Genomic DNA, 23,547 nt, shown 5'->3' with positions numbered 1-23,547 from the left:
GGCCTTTATTAAAAATTCATCTTTGAAATTTTGTTCTTCTTTTTCTATTTATCCAATAGCTGTGGGACAGTGTTATTTCTGACAGTAGTTTCCTTATATGTCATAATTTTCAGCGATACTCTCCTATACAGACTCCCTAATCACATGCTTTTTAGGACACAAAAAGCATGACACAAAGGCAGCTGATGTTTGCTCCCACTGCCACATACCCCCATCACTCATTGCTTTGCATATTCTGGCAGTGATTTCTCAAGAGAAATCTAAGGTGTAATCAAATCTTACATGCACCCGGACACATTTTTTCATCAAATAAATCTTTTTAAGGAAAATCTACTCGATTACTTCACTTTCTTCTAGTGAACCAAAAACTAATCTGGATCTAGAGTGAGTACCTAAATCCTTCAGTGAAGGAGGGAAGTAGTAAACCTTTCAAGGCAATCTGCAAGAATTCACAGAAACTTGACTCCATCCAATCAGCAGTAAGGAGGAGGTTGGGATGGGGGGAGGCTGCTCAAAAACAAAAAATGAAAACACCCCTAGTCTTTCAGGGCTAATTACTCTCTCTAAGACTCTCTCATAAAAAGAAATACCCTACAATATTTCATCTTTTATTTTTAAGACACTTTATAGAAGCCCCAATATTTGGTACCTCAGGAGTTATCACTCAGACATTTTTGAGAAGTCATGCACTGTTATTTCCACACAATTCCTGTCTCATAGATAGACCATAAATAAGTATTATTACTAAAAGTGGCATATCAGAAAGATGCCACAGTGTACCACATGAAAAATCTAGAGCCACGGGGTGTTTTTTCTATAGTATTGCTTAAAGAAAAATAAACAAAGGAGTTGATTTCTTTACAAACTTTCCAGAATCCAGTTCCTTGGTTTCCTTTCTTTTAGAGAATTGAAGAAATCCTATGTTTAGCACACCTACTAGAAGTAGACTATAAAAGCAAGGTAACCAATTGACCTCAAGTAGTCCTCCCTGGAGCACTGTGTTCTGTATTAGAGATCACCCACCTGAGAGTGATATGGACAATTTAGAACATAAGCAAGGAAAAAGGACCTTAGCAGCCCAGGACTCTGGAAGAAGGCATAGGAATAACAAGCGAAGGAATCAAAGACTAATCTGGAAAGGAGATGATTTGGCAGGGCAACACCAGCTGTCCTCAAAAGGTTAGAAGGTAGTAAAATGGGAAAACCATTCAATGTTTTCAGTTTGGTCCAAGAAGGATAAAAGGATGAAGTTTGAGACAGCAGACAGCAGAATGAATATAAAGAAGAACACTGCTCTAATTTGAAAAGTTCCAAAAATAAACTAGTCACTTTTGTACTAAGAGGTTGACTTTCCTTGATGGGGCTTGAGTGGGGGCTGGTTGACCACTTTAGGGAATGGTGCTAACACATATGAGCAAGAACTAAACATTTTAGTTCTCTTTTAACCCTGAAGATTTATGAAAATGTTGACCTTGGAGAAAAATAAGTTGAAGCAACAAAATTAGATACAACCAAATAGTTAAAAAATAAATAGTTTGAAGGGTCTGGGACTATACGAATTATCTTGGATGTCTCGTGTATGTTTTGCTAACACAAAGCTAAGGAAAGAGTTACTTTATTCTATTGGAAGGGGCTGTATGTTAAACTAGTTTAGTTCACTTATACAAAAAACAAAACAAAACAAAACAATAAACCAAAGTCCTTTAGGGATGCTCCACCAAGATTGTTTATCTAGACTCATTGACTTAAATAGGCTCTTTTGAAATTTCCGTGGGTTGTGCTGGGTGGATAGATGCAGCTGTTCTGCAGCCATTGTGTTGCCCAGTTGGAATATGGAGGACTTCGCTTCACCCAAGGAACTTTTGGCAACTCTCCCTTCATGGCTTCCATCAGCAGTAGAGATGCTAAAGGATGTCGGAGTCCTAGCAGGCATCCTCTGAGGCTGTTGAGAGGCAGGGGGTCAAACTCTAGGCTAACCCTGACCTGAGGCAAGGGGTAGAGAGACACAGCAGAAAGGAAGGTGCTTCTTCAGATAAGTCCCCCTTTTTGGCTGGGGGTGTCTGTGAAGTGTGCCATTAGAGGGAGCAGAGCTCGTCTTAATTCAATGACTAACTTTTACTCTACAGTTGACCTCAGTACGATTCTATGGAGATCACATTATCCAGTTTAGGTAAAAGATTTGTAGGAGAGATAAAGATAGTGTGGCACTAAATATATAGGCTTTGGAGTCATAGCATCAGAGTTTAAGTGCTGGCTTTCTCATTTCTAACAGTATGAACTTGAACAAGTTAAGTTACTTAACCTCTCTAGACCTCAGTTTTCTCAACTCTAAAACGGGGCTAGGAATAATTGCAGGCTCACAGAGAATACTAGACAAATGGTTGCTTCTGTTACTTCCACAGAAACAGAAAACTGAGCCCCACTTGAGCCTGCTTCTTCTTGAGTCCTGTCCAAGACACGAGAGGAACAAAAGTGGCATTGAGGTAAGAATGTAGGTCACATCAAACCAGCTGCTCTGCTGATCGGAAAAGAACATGAATCCAGACTGGGTCACACAATGAAAGTGAAGGAAACAAAACTGTATGGCCTGATATGGAAAGATATCCAAAATATATTAAATGAAAAAGCATGTTATGAAAGAGTATGCTCACCTTGAGGAAAATGAATTATTAATATAAATGATGATAATATGTTAACGTATAGGAAAGAGCTGGGGAATTTCCACCCAACAATGCATAATGGTTTGGAGGGGCAATTAGGATTGCACGGGACTCTCACTCTCTGTCACTTCTGTAATATTTTAATTTTATAATGAATATTATTAATTTTTAAATTAGGAAAATCAATGTTTAAAAAGAAAAAGAATATTACCAACTTTAAATTTTACTGTGTACTGATCCCCTTAAACTGAAGAGTAGGGTATTAATAATGACGATAGATAAGCTGATGCAGAAAATGCTTCCCTCTTCTCCTTCAGGAAGGATGATAACACATGTGACAGTTTAGAATCTCTTTCATCATACCATAACTCCTCCCACGAGCCTTTGAAGGGGGTGTTTGTGGTTAAGACTTTGAGCTGTGCAGCCTTACATCTTGGTTGGAATCCTGGCTCCACATCTTACTAACAGTATGACCTTGGGCCAGCTTCTTAATCTCTGAACCTCAGTTAATTTATCTTTCAAAGGGGCCTAATATTAGTACTTCAAAGGGATGCTATGAGGAAGAATTGAGATCCTTTTGTAATATGCCTAGAACAGTGACTAGTATAGAGTAAACACTAAATGAAAAGTTTAACCATCATTGTTTTAACCTCCATTTAGAGAAAACTATAGATATAAATGATATATTTATCATTAAACAAAATGAAAAGCCCCCCAGAATCTTGACATTCTTTCCCACTACCACCTCTCTGAGACCAGAATTTTATCACTTAACTCCTGGAGTGTCGCTGTACTTCTCTGTGCAAGCTCCTTGCTTCTGTCACCACATGCTCCAACCTATCTTGCCTGGCACTGTGATTCAGCTCTTTTGTGCTTATCCTTTCTCTCTTACAGCTTGTTTTAAATGGCTTCGGTGGTTTCTCATCATCAAAAGTGTAAATTTAAACATTTTCATTTGTCCCTTCATATACGGGCTTCATCCTACCTTTCTTATATGTGACACAATATTTCAAACAGGAACTCTCTGCTTCAGCCACATTGGGCCCCTCACCAATTCTGAGCACCCCTCTTCCAAATTATGAGCCTTTGCCCATTTCCCTCTTATTCTCATCATCTCAAGAACCCAGTGACTAGTATTATATTTAGGAAAGCTGCCTGACCACTCAAATCCATATTACCTCTATTTTGAATTCCTAGAGCATCTAATATCCTCATCTAGGCTCTCATTTGAGACTCTATTATAGTCACTGAGGTAGGTATGACATGTAAATTCAACAAGCACTTATTGATCAGGCTTTGGAGATGAAGAAGACAAAGTATTTGCCCTGATTAAGCTCATGGTCTACTAGAAGAGACAGAAAGTAAATAATTGCCTAACCAGGCAGTGGTGAAGTGGATAGAGTGTCGGACTTGGATGTAGAAGACCCAGTTCGAAACTCCGAGGTCGCCAACTTGAGCATGGGCTCATCCAGCTTGAGTGCAGGCTCACCAGCTTGAACGTGGGTTGCTGGCTTGAGCGTGGTATCATAGACATGACCCCATGGTCACTGGCTTGAGCCCAAAGGTCGCTGGCTTGAGCAAGGAATCACTCGCTCTGCTGGAGCCCCCGGTCAAGGCACATATGAGAAAGCAATCAATGAACAACTCAAAAGCTGCAACAAAGATTGTCATCTCTCTCTTCCTGTCTGTTTGTTCCTATCTGTCCCTCTCTCTCTCTGTCTCTGTCAAAAAAAAAAAAAAAGAAAGAAAAAAGAAAGAAAGAAAAGAAAGTAAACAAATAATTGTTTAGCCATAGCTGGCAACATGCTTTGTCAGAGGCACATACAAAGCCCAGTGGTGGCCCAAAGACAGGAACAACCACAAAGGAAAAAAAAATGTTAAGGGAATGAAATGTGTGACTTATCTCTCTTCACTCAACCAAAGTTGCCCTTCCTCTGGCTGGTCAAAAATATGGAGCTCAATCTGAAATACTTTAAGATCCTGTCCTACTTAAGCTTTCAAAATGATAGGCTCCAACCGGTTTCCTGTCCTCAGCAGCAGCCTCTCCCTGGTGTACATTTCCACCTTCCCTTCTACTTAGTTCACCTCTCTCTGCCTATTTATTTGTTTAAAATGTGAACCAACTGGTCAGGTACAGTAATCTAAGTCTGCATTTGGTTTGAGGCCAATGCATTGAGGGCATTCAATAAATAATGGTGTCTGGTGTGCCTTTCCTAGATCCTGGCTGCCCACGTTTGATGTGAAGCTGGGATCCTAGGACGTAAGCTCAAGACATAGCAGATGAAGAGTGATGGAGCTCTGGAGACCTTGGAGGCAGATGTGCTCTGACTGCCTGACCCAGAGATCATACACCTGCGTTGGGCTTGCTGCACTGAAGCCGACGACATGCAAATGTTACTTACTCTCCTGAGTCAGTTTGGGTGTGACCTTCTTCCTGACATGGTTTCCCCAGATTTGATCTGGGTAAAAGTACATCAAGGCTTCCTCCCCGTGGGCACACAGGCCTGTGTTTACTTGTCTTCATTAAGGAAATTCTCCTTCCTGTGAGTGGGTGGTTCTGGGAGAGGTGAGGCAGGAGTAATCTGGGATTATATGAGCTTTCCCAAGGGAGGAAGAGCAAAGAGAAGACAGGAAGTCCTTAACATAAAATTTCATGGACAATATGTGTTCACCTATCTATCAATTCATCTTATCTACCTACCATGTGATAGGCAGTGAGGATACAAAGGTGAATGTTACAGGATCTGGCTCATGGGAGAAACTCAGTAAATATTTACCGAATTAATGATTCAGTTTGTGCACAAACTTTACTTTAGCATTTCCTACTGGAGGACATCCTGTACTTTCCATATGACAGATATTATTTAGCATATTTCAGCTCACAGTTTACAGAGGCACCACAGCCAGCATAAAAAGGATATTCCAGCATAGTCCCTATTTCTTGGACTTAAATCCCAAATTTCCTCATTTTCAACCTTTTCCCTGCTGTCTTCTTCCAGTCTTCATTTATATATATATATATTGTTTGAGCCACTGTTTGGTCTGTCCTGTCTGAACAATAATTCAAATACAGATAGCTTTGGGGCAACACTGGTAGTTTCAACTTAGCCTCAAGCTCTTTCTTCTAAGCTGTGTTGTCAGACAGCAAGAGGCTGGAGAGAAGTCAGGGAGCTGGCTCCCAGCTCTAGCGAGGTCACCTGGCTTTGGGCAATTTGGCTTACCCAGCTGCATCCTCCCAGTCTCTGTCTGTAGAACAGCAGTGATGCCAACCGGCCTAGAGCTATAGCAAGGGTCAGTGAGCTCATAGCTGGAAAGGATGATGTATCCAGAACAAAGTAATATTATGAGGTGAAATTCTGTTTTATGGCCCATCAATACCAAGCCTCATACAGTTTCTGGCTTTTCGCTTCTGTGATTTTGGCACATTACTTCCATGGAGGAGGTCTAAATAATTAGCGTGACTCATCTTCTCAGCACAGACTCCCATATAGAGAACACATTTGGCATAAATAAGAACACCCAGTTGTACCTGGCTGCGAATCAAACACTGCCAGCAGGTGAGCATGAAGAACACCTGGGTTGGAGAAGCACTTTTGAGGTAAGAGAGCCTTTTTAAAGTGTCACTCAAAGCTGGATGCAATTAAACTACAAGTTTGAAGAGAAATCATGTTACAAAAGGAGAAACTGATCTTTATGCTTAAGGATGCAGAAACTCTGCAGATTACATTTACCAAAGAAGAAGGAGGAAAAAGGGGAGAAGGAGGAGAAGGAGAAGGAGAAGGAGAAGGAGAAGGAGAAGGAGAAGGAGAAGGAGGAGAAGGAGAAGGAGAAGGAGAAGGAGAAGGAGAAGGAGAAGGAGAAGGAGAAGGAGAAGGAGAAGGAGAAGGAGAAGGAGAAGGAGAAGGAGAAGGAGAAGGAGAGGGAGAGGGAGAGGGAGAAGGAGAAGGAGGAGAGGGAGGAGAAGGAGGAGAAGGAGAAGGAGAAGGAGAAGGAGGAGAAGGAGAAGGAGAAGGAGAAGGAGAAGGAGAAGGAGGAGAAGGAGAAGGAGGAGAAGGAGGAGAAGGAGGAGAAGGAGAAGAAGAAGGAGAAGAAGGAGAAGGAGAAGGAGGAGAGGGAGGAGAAGGAGGAGAAGCAAAAGGAGAAGGAGGAGAAGGAGAAGGAGAAGGAGGAGAAGGAGGAGAAGGAGGAGAAGAAGGAGAAGGAGAAGGAGGAGAAGAAAGCACACGCACATGCCAATGACTTGTGTTTTCCCGTATCAGGTACACAAAACAAATTCTTTGAGCATGAACTGCGGAGGTCTCTCTAGAAGAAAATTTCCCTTCATATCTGTTTGTAATAATCTGATAGCTGATAAATATGTTAGTTATGTACACAAAACAGCAGCTAAAATCCAAAACAAACACTACTCTCATAGGCAGAATAGAAAATGGCAAATCAATGTTCAGTGAAGCATGGATAACCATAGTTGAACTTATATTGTAATTTTCAAACGTAAGTATGAACAAACAGATTTTATAATGTTTAAAAGTAAGAAAACTTGCCAGAAATAGGATTCTCTTAGGGATAGTGCTAACCTAAAAATCAGCCTCAAGGTCACTAGAAGATAGAATGCATTCTAGTGCAAGCACTTTCAATCTACTTAGAAGTAAAAGTCATGAAAACTGCATTATCACCTTCAATATCTGCCACTTCTCCCCAGAAACCCCCCTGCAGAAATACTGGCTAACAGGAAAGACAGGCCAATGCCATCCCCACTTACAGACTCTGTTGCCTTCTCAAGCTTTGAGCCCCAAGCCTGGGAAGAATCAAAGCCAGGCAGCCGCCTTTGCTTAGCACCATATCCGAGCCAGGCCAGCAACAAGACTGGTGTGAGAGAGGAGGGCAGCCCAGAGGGAAGAGGCAGAGGAGGCTCTTACTCACCATCCACTCAGGGCTGGCACTGATTATAAAAACAGCAGCACTCCCCCGGGCAGGAGCACCTCCCAGCCACCCTGCCTCATTACCAATCTGCAGTAACAGGCTCTGCTGCAGGCATGAAAGGGAAGGGAGCTGGACACAGGGGAAAGGCCAACAGGCAGAACACACATGAGACCCCCAAATACACCTCAGAGAAGCATTTGTTTCAGGGGGGCCTGTGAACCAGGGGTTCCTCGACAAGATATACATCCCTCAAGAGTAAGGACCATGGATTTGGTTATGGAGGGATTTGTTAGGTACTTAGAAAAGGGTGATGAGTTTATGTTTGGAGTCATTTAGAATGGCTCTTTAACTCCCTCATACTGTGGGTGGGGATGTAAATTGGTGCAGACACTATGGAAAACAGTATGGATGTTCTGCAAGTAATTAAGAATAGCATTACCATATCTCCCAGCAATCCCTCTTCTCAGTATCAACCTGAAAAATTTAAAAACATTTATTTGTAAAAATATCTGTACCTCTATGTTCATTGCAGCATAATTTTCTTTTCTTTTTATTTTTTTAAAGGACTTTATTCATTTTAGAGAGAAGAGAGAGAGAGAGAAGGGGGGTGGAGCAAGAAGCATCAACTCCCATATATGCTTTGACCAGGCAAGCCCAGGGATTTGAACTGGTGACCTCAGTGTTCCAGCTTTATCCACTGTGCCACCACAGGTCAAGTGCAGCATTATTTTCAATAGCCAAAATATGGGGACAACCTAAGTGTCCTTCAATGGATAATTGGATATAGAAGATGTTATATATACACACAATGAAATATTAGCCATAAAAAATAAAATACTGCCATTTGCAACAACATGGATTGATCTTGAGAGTATTATGTTAAGTGAAATAAGTCAGATGGAAAAGGACAGAAACCCTATGATTTCACTCATGTGAGATGTAAAACAAAAAGAAACAAACTAACAAAATAAAGAAAAACAAACTCACAGATACAGACAACAGAATGGTGGTTTACCAGAGGGGAAGTGGGCTGTTTGGAGGATGAAGTGGGTGAAGGGGGTCACGTAGGTGGTGATGGAAGAGTAGACTTTGGGTGGTAATAAAACAATAGAATATACAGATATCATATTATAATGTTGTATATCTGAAATTAGTATGTTATTAACCAATGTTACCCTAATAAATTTAATTTTAAAATGTTTCCCTATAACTAGAACCAGCTTCCTGCTTAGGGTTGCCAACCAAGGGTATCAGCAATTCTTTGGGACCCAAGTTAGGGTAGTTTCTGAGATCCCCTCAAAGATCTGGCTTTTGGCTATTTCAAGAGTATTGCCTTACAAATATGTGTGGAATAATTCTCTCTCTCTCTTTTTCTCCCCTACCCCCACTTTATGCCCACTTCAGTTTCTACAGAGGCAGGGCTTATAGGTCCATGGGAGTTCTGGGTTGGTCTGTGTCATTTATGACCTAATACCCCCTCCCCCATGAGGTTAGATCACTTTTAGGGTTGGCAAAAGCTTTAGAGTCTTCAGAAGTAGTAAACACACCACCTTTTTTCTGTGTGTGTGTGACAGAGACAGAGAGAGAGACAGATAGGGACAAATAGACAGGAGGGGAGAGAGATGAGAAGCATCAATTCTTCGTTGTAGCTCCTTAGTCTACTTAGTTGTTCACTGGCTGCTTTCTCATATGTGCTTTGACTGGGAGGCTACAGCAGAATGAGTGACCCCTTGCTCAAGCCAGCGACCTTGAGCTCAAGCCAGTGACCTTGGGCTTCATGCCAGTAACCTTTGGTCTCAAGCCAGCGACCATGGGGTCATGTCTATGATCCCAAGCTCAAGCCAGCGACCCTGCGCTCAAGCTAGTGAGCCTGTGCTCAAGCCGGCAACCTTGAGGTTTCAAACCTCTGTCCTCTGCATCCCAGTCTGATGCTCTATCCACTGTGCCACTGTCTGCCCAGACCATACCACCTTTCTTGATTTGATCCATGGAGGACTGATTCCCTAGGGTCAGACTGTAGGGAAGCACATATTAGAAGGGATCATTTCATTTGTCTTTTTGAATTTACTTTAGAAAAAATTTATCCAAGTGGCCTTATTCCTGAAGGTAATTTTAAAGCTTTACAGATAAAGACGCAGAAGAAAATGAGAAGGGAGGCTCTTCATGGATGACTCAAGCTGTTTGAAGTGTTGAACCCACTTGGCCTGGTCCCATTGCATGCTAGACAATTAACATTTAACTAGGTCCTTTGAAAGAAAATTTTGACTAAAAATTTTTTTATTCCAGGGGTCTCAAACTCGCGGCCCGCTGAACAATTTTGTGCGGCCCGCAGACTAATCCACAAAGTTCAAAATATTTTGGATAAAATTAAGTAAGCCTAGGGGCCTACTTGTATTTGCCGAATGGCTGTGATCTTGCTCTGCGGCCCACATGCTGAGTTGAGTTTGAGACCCCTGATTTATACCAAGAGTATAAAGGCAACCAACCTATGCAATGAAAACAACTAACAATCCATCAACCAACCTTCTAACATCTCTGTTTAGGGGTAAATATACATATTCAATATCAGACAATTCATTTCTGAAGTTTCTGTATATTCAGTGCTATTAATATTAAAAAATTAGAATGAACAAAAGTAGTGACTGATGTCGTCTCTCGACTCACCTAACAGGCTTGGCAAAGGCTTTCTTTGAGCTCCCCCAGAAGGCAGCCTCTTCTGTGTCCAGCTCCCAGCTGCTCCACCCAAATTCTAATCCCAGTTCAGGCTGCGTGGTGTTGCCTAGGTTCCCTGAGCTATCCAGATGCCACTCATTGCAGAGATTCGGAGTCATTACATTCTGCCAGACCTGACCTGGAGACCTGGGAGGGGAAAGGCATTATAGAAGAGGTGCTAACCTAGAACCTTGCATACGCCCTTTCTAGGCCCAACACAGATGGATTTAGCAAGGTTTGTCCTTGCCTTTGACTCATGATCCTAGACCTAGTGAAGAAGGTGTTTCCCCAATGCAAGCAATTGAAAGAATTTTGTCTTCTTTCTCACAGAGAACAGTCCCACAACTTCTATAGCTTGGATTCTTTCTTAGAACACACAGACAGGGTAGAATTTTCTTTCCTAGTTTGTTCCTCCTTTAGCAAGTCTCTCAGTGCCCCAAGGAGCCAGTGACTGTGAGGTTGCCATCAGCTTCTAAAGCTTCTATATCAGGGGCCCCCAAACTTTTTACACGGGGAGCCAGTTCACTGTCCCTCAGACCGTTGGAGGGCCGGACTATAAAAAAAAACTATAAACAAATCCCTATGCACACTGCACATATCTTATTTTAAAGTAAAAAACAAAACGGGAACAAATACAATATTTAAAATAAAGAACAAGTAAATTTAAATCAATAAACTGACCAGTATTTCAATGGGAACTATGATCCTCTCACTGACCACCAAAGAATGAGGTGCCCCTTCCGGAAGTGCAGCGGGGGCCAGATAAATGGCCTCAGGGGGCCGCATGCGGCCCGCAGGCCGTAGTTTGGGGACCCCTGTTCTATACACCTGCGCGTATACTTCTCAAAATAATATCCCATCCATAGAGCTTACAAGGAGAAAGGAAACATTGAATTTCACACAAGAAAAAAAGAAAAGGAGCCTGAGTTATTCAGATTAATCTCTCTTTTCTGAGGCCTTTCCTTCACCTAAGCATAATGATTCTTCTGTTGTCCTTAGTTTTTGCCACCAAGGTTCCATTCTTACTATATCACCAAGGTGAGGCCAAGCCCTCAGTTCTTATGTTTACATTAAACCCACAAAAACCAATGCAAAACAGACAGGCTTTGCCTATTGCATCTGAAAGTATTTTGGTTCAAACCCTCCGGCCTATCTTTTCGTGACATAGTGTGCCCACTCAACACTGTGACTTTTCCCCTTTTTTGAGAACTCAGGTTACTTAAATAAAAGTGTGTATCATAGAACTATCTTTTCTCCCATCCAGGAAATCAATTCAAAGACTATATAATTCTTAGGAAATTATAGGCAAATGGGAATGCTAGGCACATTAGGAAAAGTGACTTAAAATTAGTAGTGACTTCAGGGATAAAGGAAAAGTCTGCTCTGAGTCCCTACTTACACTTTATATGACAGTAGCTATACAGGATGTCCATTAAATAATTACCACCTTGTTCCCCTGGGGTTCCTAATGGTTGGGTTTTTGTTTTTTAAATGAGTTGGAATGTGTGTATGTTTTTGCACTGTGAAGTCTGCCAAATTATTTTAAAACAGCCGGGTATTTCTTCTGATATTTATCTCATGGCACTTAAAACAAAATAATGAAGAACATCTTGAATTTCATAATTTCTGCAGAAGAAAACAAGCTTCTAATAAAATAAAGGGGACACCAATCACACATTTTGTCCATTTATGAAATACGCTCAGGGCAAGAAGAGTTCCCAGAAATCATTTTGAAGGATTGGCTTTAGCAGCATAAGAAGGGGATAGTCTCAATTCTTAGTTGTGAATAGTCTGTAACCAACAGAATCAGCTGGGATAACAGAAGGATAACTTTCATGCAAGGCATCAGGGCCAATGTCCACAGAGTCCACACAGGACATTGGTGGGTATCACTGCTGCTGGAACACAGGGTTGATGTGATAGCATGAACCAAATGTCAGAAGCCTCCCTGAGGTTACGCTTTGTATTTTTGACAACCCTGAAGATCCACAGGACCTCATGTCTTGAGTTGCACCTGTGGTGGAGGAGCCATGGAGTTTGTCTGAGCACAAGGTTAGTCTGCTCAAAAAAAATGAGGAGTATATGGAGGGGGAAGACTTTTGAGGAATTCCCAGTAATGACTCTGATGGAAGTCTAAGAGTAGGTACCCTTAAAAGGATATTGTTCCATTTCTCCAGAGGTCTTTTATTCCTGGTCTAGGCAGAATGGAAGCTTTTTGGAAGTGTTCTGGGATCAGAGGTCTGATTGTCCCTGTATCAAGCTGATGAAATGTTTTCATCAGGAAATTAGATGCCACCGTGTCCTTTGTGACCAGCTCATGTCAGGTGCCAAAAGGAACAGGGAGTCAGTAGGACCCCTTGAAGAAGAGACTGTACTTTCTCTTATCAAAGGGAAGATTGTAATCTCAGAAACATGGGTGATTAGTAAGTGATCCTCGAATTAGCAGAAGCTGGGGTGACTACACAATGACCATATTGCTGTGAAGATAAACAATCAGAGGTAGGTAGGTGAAAGATGGTCTGGTGAAGACCCTCTTTTGCCTTTAGCTAGACCACTTTGAAGACATTTAATATGTAGTCTTCCAGGTCTCCTGACAGGTAATCTTGAAGGCCGAAATGATCATGATGAGAACATCTGTTCATTAAGACGAGGACAGAGGTTTCTGTTTCTCCCATAATGACCCCTCTACCCCCGCAGCATCCATCCTCAGCATTTAGAATAGCTGCTAACACATCGTAGGTACTCAGTCAAGATGGATAGAGTGAACACAAGGATGCTATTGCTGGAATTAATGAATAGTTAATGGCTGTTCTCAGGAAGTGATGTGAAATTGTCACAAAAAGAGTCTTAAAGAAAATGTGGCCTATCAATTCTGTTTTTGTTTTAGCATGTACATGTGGATGTGTTAACATATTTCAATACATCTCTATCAAAGTCACATAAACATCTTTTCTGATCATACAATACACAGTTTACTTTTTAAAAACTTGGAAAATAGCAAAGGCAGCCATTGAAGAATGGTTAACACTCACATATATAAAATATGGTTGGAGATTGTCTTTAATCGTTTTGCAGTTTGAGGATGGTTCCTCTTTTTGTAACACTGCAGAAGAACTTAGAATTTGATATATCAGCAACCTAATGAGGCTTCTAACTCCTCTAGCCAGTCATTAGCTGTCAGGAAATGATCATTGTTACTTAATTATAAGATGAAACTAAACATTGAGAAATGCTGAAAGTGATCTGATTGGTCAGTATTCCAAGGACTAATTCCTCAGGCATGCCCTCTTACATACCAATTAAAGCAGCATCACCCATAATAAAATGCTCCACACCTTTGGCTGTGTTCTATGTTGTCATTTTCAGATCAGAACAAAAACAATTCCAGTCTGGGGCACTTCCTGGCCACCAGAGAGTGCTAGGCTTTCTAGCATATAGGACAAGGACTCCACCTATGGGCTTATTACTCCTCAGGAAATGTTCTTATTTTCACTTGGACCACACCCAAAAAATAAGAGTCAGTCTTCTTTTTGTTTTCTCCCTTTTCTGAAAATTGAATTTATTGGGCTTAATAAAACCATACAGGTTTCAGTCCTGGTTGGGTGGCTCAGTATATAGAGTGTTGTCCTAGTGCACTGCGGTCACGTGTTTGATCCCTGGTTAGGACATGTAGGAAAGGCAACCAATGAGTGCACAACTAAAGGGAACAACTAAGTGGAACAATGAGTTGATGCTTCTCCTTCTCTCTCTCCCTTTTTCCACCCTCTCTCCCTTCTGCCCACCCTTCAAATAAATGGAAAAAATACCCATATTGGATTTAAGTGTAACACTCTGTAACACACCATCTCTATACTGCATTTTGCAATTACCACCCAAAGTCAAGTTTCCTTCTGTTACCATTTATTGCCCTTTCCCACTTCTCCTCATTCCCCCTATTATTTATTTATTCATTTACTTTTGCTTAATCGCTTCACCTTTTTCAGTCAGCTCCCCACATCCCTCCCCTCTGACGGTGGTCAATCTCTTCTATGTCTCTATGAGTCTGTTTCTATTCTGTTAGTTTATTTTGTTCGATAGAGCCCACATGAAATTGAAATCATGTGGTACTTGTCTTTCTCTGACTGGCTTATCTCACGTAGCATAATACTCTCCAGGTTCATCCATGCTGTTGCAAAAAGGTAAAGATAATAAAAGCTACCAACTATCTGTTTTACTAGCTGTCAGGTAGAAAAATACCAAAAAGCTTTCCAAAAGGAAAATGTATAGGCATGGCATTTTGATTTGATTTTGAGGGGCAGTTGATTAGTAGGATGAAAATGGGGATCGGTGGGAAATGCTGAGTGAGGCACAGGGCTAGTATTTTCTAAGTGCAGGCACTATTGGTAAACAGATTAAAAGCAAAACACTACCATCAAGAAGAGGCTTTCAGAATAAAATGTTCATTTCTACTCAATGCATTATAACTTTCTACAATTTCGTACCAACGCTGGTTTTATCAAGTATCCCCTGTTTTTCCTCTCTGGAGTCCCCTTGCCGTGTGCCTTGAGAGACAGGAGGTCAGTTACACAGCAGAGCCTGGAGCTCCCAGAATGCCTGAGCTGCAATCCCAACTGCCATGTAGGCATGGTTTTGGTATTTGGGTGAGAAAAAAAAATTTAAGATTTTGCTGAAATACAAGCATTTTCCACCTCAAGTATAAGCTGTGTTGCAAGATTTTAATTATCATTTACCTGAATGTTAGAGTAGGCATTGTGAAAAGGAGATTATAATAGCCTCTATCAGCTGCGGTAAGGATTAAATGAGCAATTCACCTCTGAATAGCATACTAAGTCCTCCCATAAATGCTGAGCTTTACTATTTATTTATTTATTTATTTATTTATTTGCCTTCTCTGCTACTTGGGTATTGCTGCAGGAAACTGATTCAAACTAATGTCAAAGAATGATTAGAAGCAGTGTGTATGAACATCAAGGTGACTTCATGAAACTTTAAACTCTCCAAGTAGACACTAGACCAAATTTCCTAGGACTGTATAATAGTTTTAATTCACCATTCTAAAACCCATGATTAGGACTCTTTTTTTTTTAGCTAGAGAGACAGAAACAGGGAGAGGGACAGATAGGGACAGGCAGGCAGGAAGGGAGAGAGATAAGAAGCTTCAATTCTTTGTTACAGCACCTTTGTTGTTCATTGACTGCTTTCTCATATGTGCCTTGACCTGAGGACTCCAACAGAGCAAGTGACCCCTTGCTCAAGCCAGCAACCTTGGGCTCAAGCCAGCGACCTTTGGGCTCAGGTCAGCGACCTTTGGGCTCAAGTCAGCAAACATGGGGTCATGTCTATGATTCCATGCTCAAGCCAGCGACCTCAGGGTTTCAAGCCTGGGTCCTCTGCATTCCAGTCCAATGCTTTATCCATTGCACCATTGCCTTGTCAGGCCAAGATCAGGAGCCTTTCTAGCAATACTGGATGTAGTCCTACATTATTACTAAGTCCCTAGCTAAAACTGACAGAAACCACAAATGGGAATAAATTGTCTGCACTTGTCTCCATTTTATCATCGCCTGTTCTCTCTTCAACCCACTATGGCCCAGCCTCCATTCCCACCACTCCTTCGCAATTATGCTTATCAAAGTCACTGTCATTCTTTATCTTGCCAAGGCCAATAGTGTGTGATCATCTCTTGGGGTCCCTCAGCAGCAGCATTCATCACATCTGATTATTCTTTCCTTTGAGAAACATTTTCTTTTCTTGACTTCCACAGCATCACACTCTCCTGGGTCCTGCCTTTCTCTTCCAACTCCCTGACAGCTTGATCTCCGCATCTTTCCTCTTTTTTACCTATAGTCTCTCGGCTGAGTGAATCAGATCCTGTGACCTTAAATACTATTTATATGTTGATAACTCAGCTTTCTCTTGCTCAGATCTCTCTCTTGGATTCCCAGACTCTTTTTATTTTTTGTATTTTTCTGAAGTTGGAAATGGGGAGGCAGTCAGACTCCTGCATGCGCCCGACTGGGATCCACCCAGCATGCCCACCAGGGGGCGATGCTCTGCCCATCCGGGGCATTGCTCTGTTGCAACCAGAGCCATTCTAGTGCCTGAGGCAGAGGCCACAGAGTTATCCTCAGTGCCTGGGCCATCTTTGCTCCAATGGAGCCTTGGCTGCAGGAGGGGAAGAGAGAGACAGAGAGGAAGGAGAGGGGGAGGGTTGGAGAAGCAGACAGGCGCCTCTCCTGTGTGCCCTGGCTGGGAATCGAACCTGGGACTCCTGCACACCAGACCAACACTCTACCACTGAGCCAACCGGCCAGGGCCCCCAGGTTCTTATATACATCTACCCACTATCTGATTGAGCTATCAAACATAATATGTTTGAAACAGACCTCTTGCTTCTGCTGTTCCTTAGCTCCTTCCACAACCACCCCTACCCTTCAGTTTTCCCCATCTTCAATGCCCTCATTATCATCCCAACTATGTACTTCAAAACCCAGCAGTCACCTTCATTATTCTTTCCCTTTATTCTTTTATTCAACCCATCAGAAAGTGAGTTGATGCTATTTCAGAAACCTATCTCAAATCTCATCACTTCAGTCATCTCCCTGTTACCATGCTAGAGCAACCTACCATCATCTTCTTGGATTAGTATAACAATTTCCTAGCTCATTTTCCTGCTTCTACTCTTGGCCTTATACACTCTATTCCCCCAAAAGGAATCTCACTTTATTCCAAAGAAATAAATTTTATAATATTGTTCCCTTGCTTAAAACCTTTCAGTGGCCTCATGCTACGCTTAGACTACAATTCAATTCCTTATATGGCCTAGGCCCGACATGATGTGGCCCTATCTTGTTCGCTACACTTTATTCATACTGGCTTCCTTTCACTTTCATCAACAACCCCAAATTGTTCCTACCTCGAGGCCCTTGCTCATGATTTCCCCCTCGGCCTAGAATGCCCCATACTGCCATGTGGCAAGCTTCTTATTATTTAGGTTTTCATTCAAAAGTCAGCTGACCTTCTCTAACCTTCCTACCTAGGGTAGCCTACCCAATCTCTCACTATCCTATTATCCTGTTCTGTTTTTCTTTTTTTTAAATAGCACTTATTACTATCTGGAATTATCTTCTTAATTTATTTGTTTACTTATTTACTGTCTGTGTGTCCCCATGAGAATGTAAGTTCTAAGAAAACAAATACATCATCTATCTTATTTATCACTGCTTTTTCAATGCCTGCCATAGAGGGGGTACTCCATAAATATCTACTGAATGAATGAATTATCTCTAAGTGTAATAGCAGTTTGCAAATTGTATTTCTGCAATCCACTGTGGAATTAAAATTTGTTCAATTATATGTTCTTTTAGCCTTTTCCAGCCTTCTCTACTCATCAAGAATCATCACAAGCTGATGGCAAAGTTGCCCACATTCTTTTTCTTCTCCTTCTTCCTCTAGTTTCAAAGTCTAAAAGGAAAAGAATAGTTTGTTGTGATTGAATGGCTGAAAGAAATTGTTCCTTTGGCATTGCAGTTTTCTATAATCCAAAAAATCATGCCCTGATCTATTCAAAACCTGGCCTGAACAACTCAGAGGTGTTTTCCACCTTGCCCTTTGAGAGCTGGTCAGTTGAACTTCGCTCTGTGGCTTTGTACAGTAAGGGAGGCAAGTGCCGCCAGAATTAACACGGAAAAGCTCCACCACCTAGATTTTTGCTCTGAAGGAAACAGTCGGTGGCAGAAAGGATCTCTGTCCTTCTTTGTTATCAGCTTCCCTATTCCACCTAATGAAGCCGTTAGGTCCTCTAGACAGGGTGAAGGGGAGTGCTGAGCTGTTTACTCCGGGCTTTGCTAAAATCTAAATTTACTAAAATTTTAGGCAAATCATTGAACTTCTCTGAACCTCCCTTGTTTATCTGTAAAATGAGAAACTTTTAGTAGATGACCTCTAGCTCTAACTGTGCATGGTGTGGAAAGACTTTATCTCCAGTAAACACAGAACAATTAAACTAATTGATGGGGATGGCTATGATTGGTGCTGTCCTAATACAGTCAAAAGACAACAGAAGGCAGGCACAGAGGATAGGAATGAGTCTTGTCATCAGTTGCAGCTTCTAACTTCCGGAGATTAATAACTTCCCATGGGATTGTTCATGGTTTAAGTGCAGTATATGTGTTAAAGACTTTAAAAAATGCCTCTCTTAAGCCCAGTCCCCAATCCTGATCACCAGATTCACATGTCCAACTGCCTAGTCATCTTCTTTATCTGATGTCAACAGGTATTTCCAACCTAAAATGTTTAAATTCTCTCCTCAAAGCATGTTCATCTTGTCATCTTCTCAGTAGATGGCAATTCTATCCATCTGGTGTTAAAGCCTAAAACCTCAGTCCTCTCTTTCTCTCATTCCATATCTAATCTTCCCACAGATTCTGTTGTTTCAACTTGCAAAACAGATGCAGAGCTCAGCAGCATCTCACCCTCTCCCCTGTTATTCAAGTCCGACTTTAGCCATCTCTCTCCTGGGTTAGTTTTACTGCCATTGCCTTCTCACTCAGATCGCTGCTTCCGTCCTTGCCTCCCACCTCCAGTCTTTTCACAGCCAGAGTGATTCTTTTAAAATGCCAGTCAAATCATGTCAGCCCTCTGCTCCAAACCCTGCAATGTTTCCTCATTTCACTCAGAGTAAAAGATGAGGTCCTTATGATGATCTGCAAATCCTCATAATAATTTATTCCTCCCCACCCACGTATCATTCCTTTGACTTGCTCTGTTACCGTTCTCTCCCTCTCACTCTACTCCAGTCACAGTGGCCTCCTTGTTACTTCTCAAACACACCAACCATACTCCTGCCTCAGGGCCTTTGCATAGAAAACTTCCCTTGCTCCATATCACCATAGCTACCACCCCCACCTCTTTCAAATGTTGCTTTTGCACTGAGGTGTACCCTGATCTCCCTATTTAAAATTTCAGCCTGCCCTCCTCCTTCTCAACCCAGAATTTCAGATCCCCTCTTCCATTATCTCCCCACACACTAATCTTCTAATATTCTTTATAATGTAGTTATGTTTTATGTTTAATGTTTATTGTTTCTACCGCTGCCCTGAATATAATTTTAATATAGGTAGGGATTTAGGTATGTTTTGTGTTAGGCAAATATACACACTGGATAAATACTTGCTGAATGAAGAATGTGTATCATTATGTGCTAGAAGTATCCCAATGTCTCTGCGCCCACTGCATCCACTTCCTGGAAACACTTGTCTAAGAGTCACTGAGCATTGTCCAAATTACCTTCTGATTGAGCCCATCCTACAATCAAGAATCTCATGAGATATAACCTGCTCACTGAACCACAATGACTCATAATAATAATTATTGCTTTCTTTGATTTTAAGATTATTCCTCCAACGAACCATGGATTTCCAAAACAGGGGAAAACCCAGTGACCCACAATCAATTAAATTGCTAATAATGATATAAGTCGCCAAATAGGATTCTAATGTAATATCTAGGCTCCCTTTCTGGACTGCTTTCTTAACACCAACTTGAACTCTATTATTTTTTTAGTATCTAAACATTCTAAAAAATTTAAAAGCCATTTCTACATTTGTTTGGAGAAATCATATCTATATTTTCAGTGCCTCTTCATCCGAACTGTTAGTCTTTCCAACTATTGTAATGCAGGATTTCTAATTCCAAACGAGGTGCCTAGTAAACCAATACAGAGAAAGGAAGTGGAATCATTTGGAAGAGATTCTCATCAGAGGGGAGGCTATCAGTGTCAAATTTCAGTAATTTACTTGGTTCTAATATTTATAGCTTCTATAGGTTGGAGTCAATACCCCATCTTTTGAATTCCTTTTGCTGATGAAAAGCAGTAGGAAGACTTTTGCAAAACTGAGGAATGTATATGCCTTAAACCTCTGATAATGACAGGCTTTGCGGATAATCTTAGAAAGACTGCTGATGGCAGCTAACTTTGAGAGAGCTTAACACAGGCATTTTCTCCAAACCTTTGTCACCTCCATCACCATGAACAGAATACGAACAATAGAGAATACTAAAACAAAAAACAGAAAACAATAGAGAACACAGCTCCAGATGGAATGTCCACACAGTAGACATCTCACTGGCATAATTTACATAACTGGAAGACTTGAAAGTTAGATTTCTTAGAATATGAGGACTAAGTCAGCCAGAAGTTTCTAAAGACGTGACTGTTGGATTGTATGTTATTTTGATAAATAAAACCACAGCTTTGTACAAAGGGGCCTTTTTACTTCCAATAATAATGTAATATTTACTATCATTACACTTAGGTCATAAAGGTAAAAAATGTAAAATCATATGCTATTATTCTTTTTAACTCAGAAAAATATTAGAATCCATTACACACCACCTCAAAAATGTTTACCAATTTGGCAAGTCTCATTTGGCTTTAATTCAAACAACCTTTCTAATGTTTGATATTATCATTAAATCCAGAAAGGATTTGAGGCAGATCTGAATATGCAAAATATATACTCCACATTAGTTTAGATGTGCTTTTAACAAACTCATTCATTTCAAACATTGCATTCTAATTTCTGTTTGGCTTTTGCAAGCAGAATCCAACTTTAAAAACACCACAATAACCACTCTCTACCAAAAAAAAAAAAAAAAAAAGCCACAGAGGAGGGGCGCACAGCACTCAGTTCTGATGTGCAGCCATATTGGCCCCGGCGGGGGATTCTCGTGCCCCACACCCACTCTGGGAAACCTGCATAACAAAACGGGACTCCAGACTTCAGAAAGTGCTCAGGCTGAAGCAAATGCTGCTCATACCTCATCTCCAGGGAAACTCCAAAACTTCCCAAGAATGAAGGTACAGCAGCAAAGCGGGAGGCTGCGTGAACCCTGGAGCTCTAATACACTGTCTTTTGCAGACAACAGTGCTTCAGTGTCAAAGCCACAGGACCAAGGGCAGGCAAGCATCCAGAAGAAAGCCTCCATCAGCAAGCACAAAACAGTGATCACAGCGAGGCGGCCGGGACAGCCAGGGACAGAAGCGCAGCGTGCAGAAAATGTATGAATGCAGGTCATGCCTAGAATTGGTTTCCCTCTGGCATTTTCATGAAAAATAAAGAGGAAATGTGAAGTTTTCATGATCATTTTATTTAGGTGTTAAAAGTACCAGGTAACTTTTTTTTAGCATGTCCATGTCTCTCCAACATTAACAGATGCCTTAAAAACATGTGGTTAGAAATATTGAAATATCCTGAGTTTAAAACCCATATACATGAATTAAAAATACTAGCATGCTGGGATTGAAAACAAAACTAAACAAGAGTCTCAGAATTGGTCCACACTCTCTCCACTGAGTGCTTTAGAAAGAAAATATGGAGTTCTCGGTTACGGCACCTCTGAATGTGCAGGAAATTTATTTGCTCTTTTTTCCCTCCTAAGATCTCTTATTTCACATTCCAAGGGTGTTCTTTCAGTTCCACATTCTCAACTCACACTGCTGAAAATACTTTGGTGTTTTCTGTAAATCTGAAGGTAACCAGAAAGAGGCAGAAAAAGATTGTGTAGCATAATAATTAATTTTGAAAGAAAGTAGGTTTGCGTCATGTTTGTCAGATACCGGGGAGGGGGGGGGGACTTCACCTAAAAAATACTCAGCTGAAAAATAATTTTTAAAACATCATCTTTCCTAAAAGAAACGTTTGTGTAAATTGGATAATGAAAATACAGAATGCTCTTGCTAACTCCATCAAAACGTCCAGGTCATCATTTGGGCCAGAGAGTAAATTATGGCTTCTGAGTGGGACACCTTCTAGCTGGGAGTCAAGTTTTAAAAACTGCTAATTGACCAGGCAGCCTTGGCTCTGCAAGAGAGTTTCTAATTTGACTCATGCTTATGGTCTTTGACCTTAACAGTCATTTGTGGTCCAAGTGCCATCAAACACTCTGAAAGGTGGTATTCCGAGTGATAAGCTTAGACTTCTTGCCTTGTTGTCCAGACTTGGGACAATGGGAAATACATATTAAGGAAAATAGAAAGGAAGGAAAGAAAGAAGGAAGGAAGGAAGAAAGGAAGGAAGGAAGGAAAAAAGGAAGCAAAGAAGAAAGGAAGGAAAAAAAGGGGGAAAAGAAATAAATCACAATTCATTTAAGTGTGGCAAAATTGCCCATACTTAAGAGTCATAAGAGAAAAAGAAAAGCATAAAATATGTCTTATAAGATTTTTCCCTTAAGATAAACAAATATATCACTAAAAGAGTAAACAGAGGTGAACTGTAAATCAAAATCTTCTGCCTAATGCATTCTTAAGACTTTACTCCTGAGACCAAATGTCAGTGAGAAATGAACTTTCAGGAACCCAGACAACTCAGAGGTTAGAGAAAAGCTGACTCCAGTCATTTTCATTACTGAGATAAGATCACCTGGCCCTCTTCTGCTGCTTTAAATAGCTCATGTCCCTTCATCTGATTCTCAAAACCATAAACTGAGAACAAAACATCCCTTTGCTTTTAGCCATCACCATCCACAATTTAGCAAACAAAGCATAGGAGATGATAAAAAATATTCAGGACCAACAATAAGATTTATCATTACACCCATTATTCTCTGCTGGCGCACTTAGTTCCCCATGGCCTCCATGCCTCAATCAAGGGAAAGATATGCCTTCTGGATTCCATTAATTTTCCTTCTCAAACCAAACTCCCCAGAATATAATCTATATTTGCTTAAAGTGAAGCGAAAACTCCTTTATGCCTGCAAGATATGAAAGTAGCTGAAAACCTAGTGAAAACTTTGGTAGGAATATTATGATGAAGAGTTAAATATTTACAACTTAAGAACCAGTTCATTTGAAAACAAATGTACAAGTGCTTGGCTTGGTTCCCTGTCTCAGGAATCAAGAATGTCCCCTTGCTGAGAGCTGCCATAGTATTGACATTCAAGTAAAAACTGACTCCAAGGAAAGAGAGCAGGAGTGAGCTTGGTAACTACGGCTCTGCAGACTGGGTATTATGTTAGATGAGTTCATTCTGATGTAGCTCCTCTCTAAATGACAGGGTCACAAAGAAGAAATGTTTAGGGGGGGAAAGCATAAAATTTGACATCAAATGCAGGCATGCCTCTATGAAAACCCATTAGTCTCCGCATTGCAGTGCCCCAAACTAAATAGGATATAAAAAAAGGGAAGGAGACCCAAACTATATCAGACTTAAACAAAACACTGGGCTACATTGTTTAGGCAACTGAAACCTGCATC

General features: G+C 41.0%; 1 protein-coding gene across 6 annotated transcripts in view; it reads right to left on the bottom strand.

Annotated features, from left to right (window-relative positions):
• SHROOM3 (shroom family member 3) overlaps positions 1–23,547 on the bottom strand; it is a 322,616-nt gene that overhangs the window by 133,831 nt on the left and 165,238 nt on the right. Inside the window, exon 2 of one of the 6 annotated variants that reach the window (XM_066386946.1) lies at positions 10,245–10,439. The exons of 4 other annotated variants lie outside the window; for them this stretch is intronic. In XM_066386946.1, coding sequence (XP_066243043.1) covers positions 10,245–10,411 — 167 coding nt within the window. In that variant the 5' untranslated portion in view covers positions 10,412–10,439. Of the gene's footprint in view, positions 1–7,419; positions 7,506–10,244; positions 10,440–23,547 lie in introns of those variants that run through there. One more of the 6 variants, XM_066386948.1, reaches the window with a different exon arrangement.

This window comes from Saccopteryx leptura, chromosome 5 (genome assembly GCF_036850995.1).
Source record: "Saccopteryx leptura isolate mSacLep1 chromosome 5, mSacLep1_pri_phased_curated, whole genome shotgun sequence".
Lineage (NCBI taxonomy): Eukaryota > Metazoa > Chordata > Mammalia > Chiroptera > Emballonuridae > Saccopteryx > Saccopteryx leptura.
Note: the sequence above shows the minus strand (reverse complement) of the source record. Positions and strands in the feature narration are given on the sequence as shown.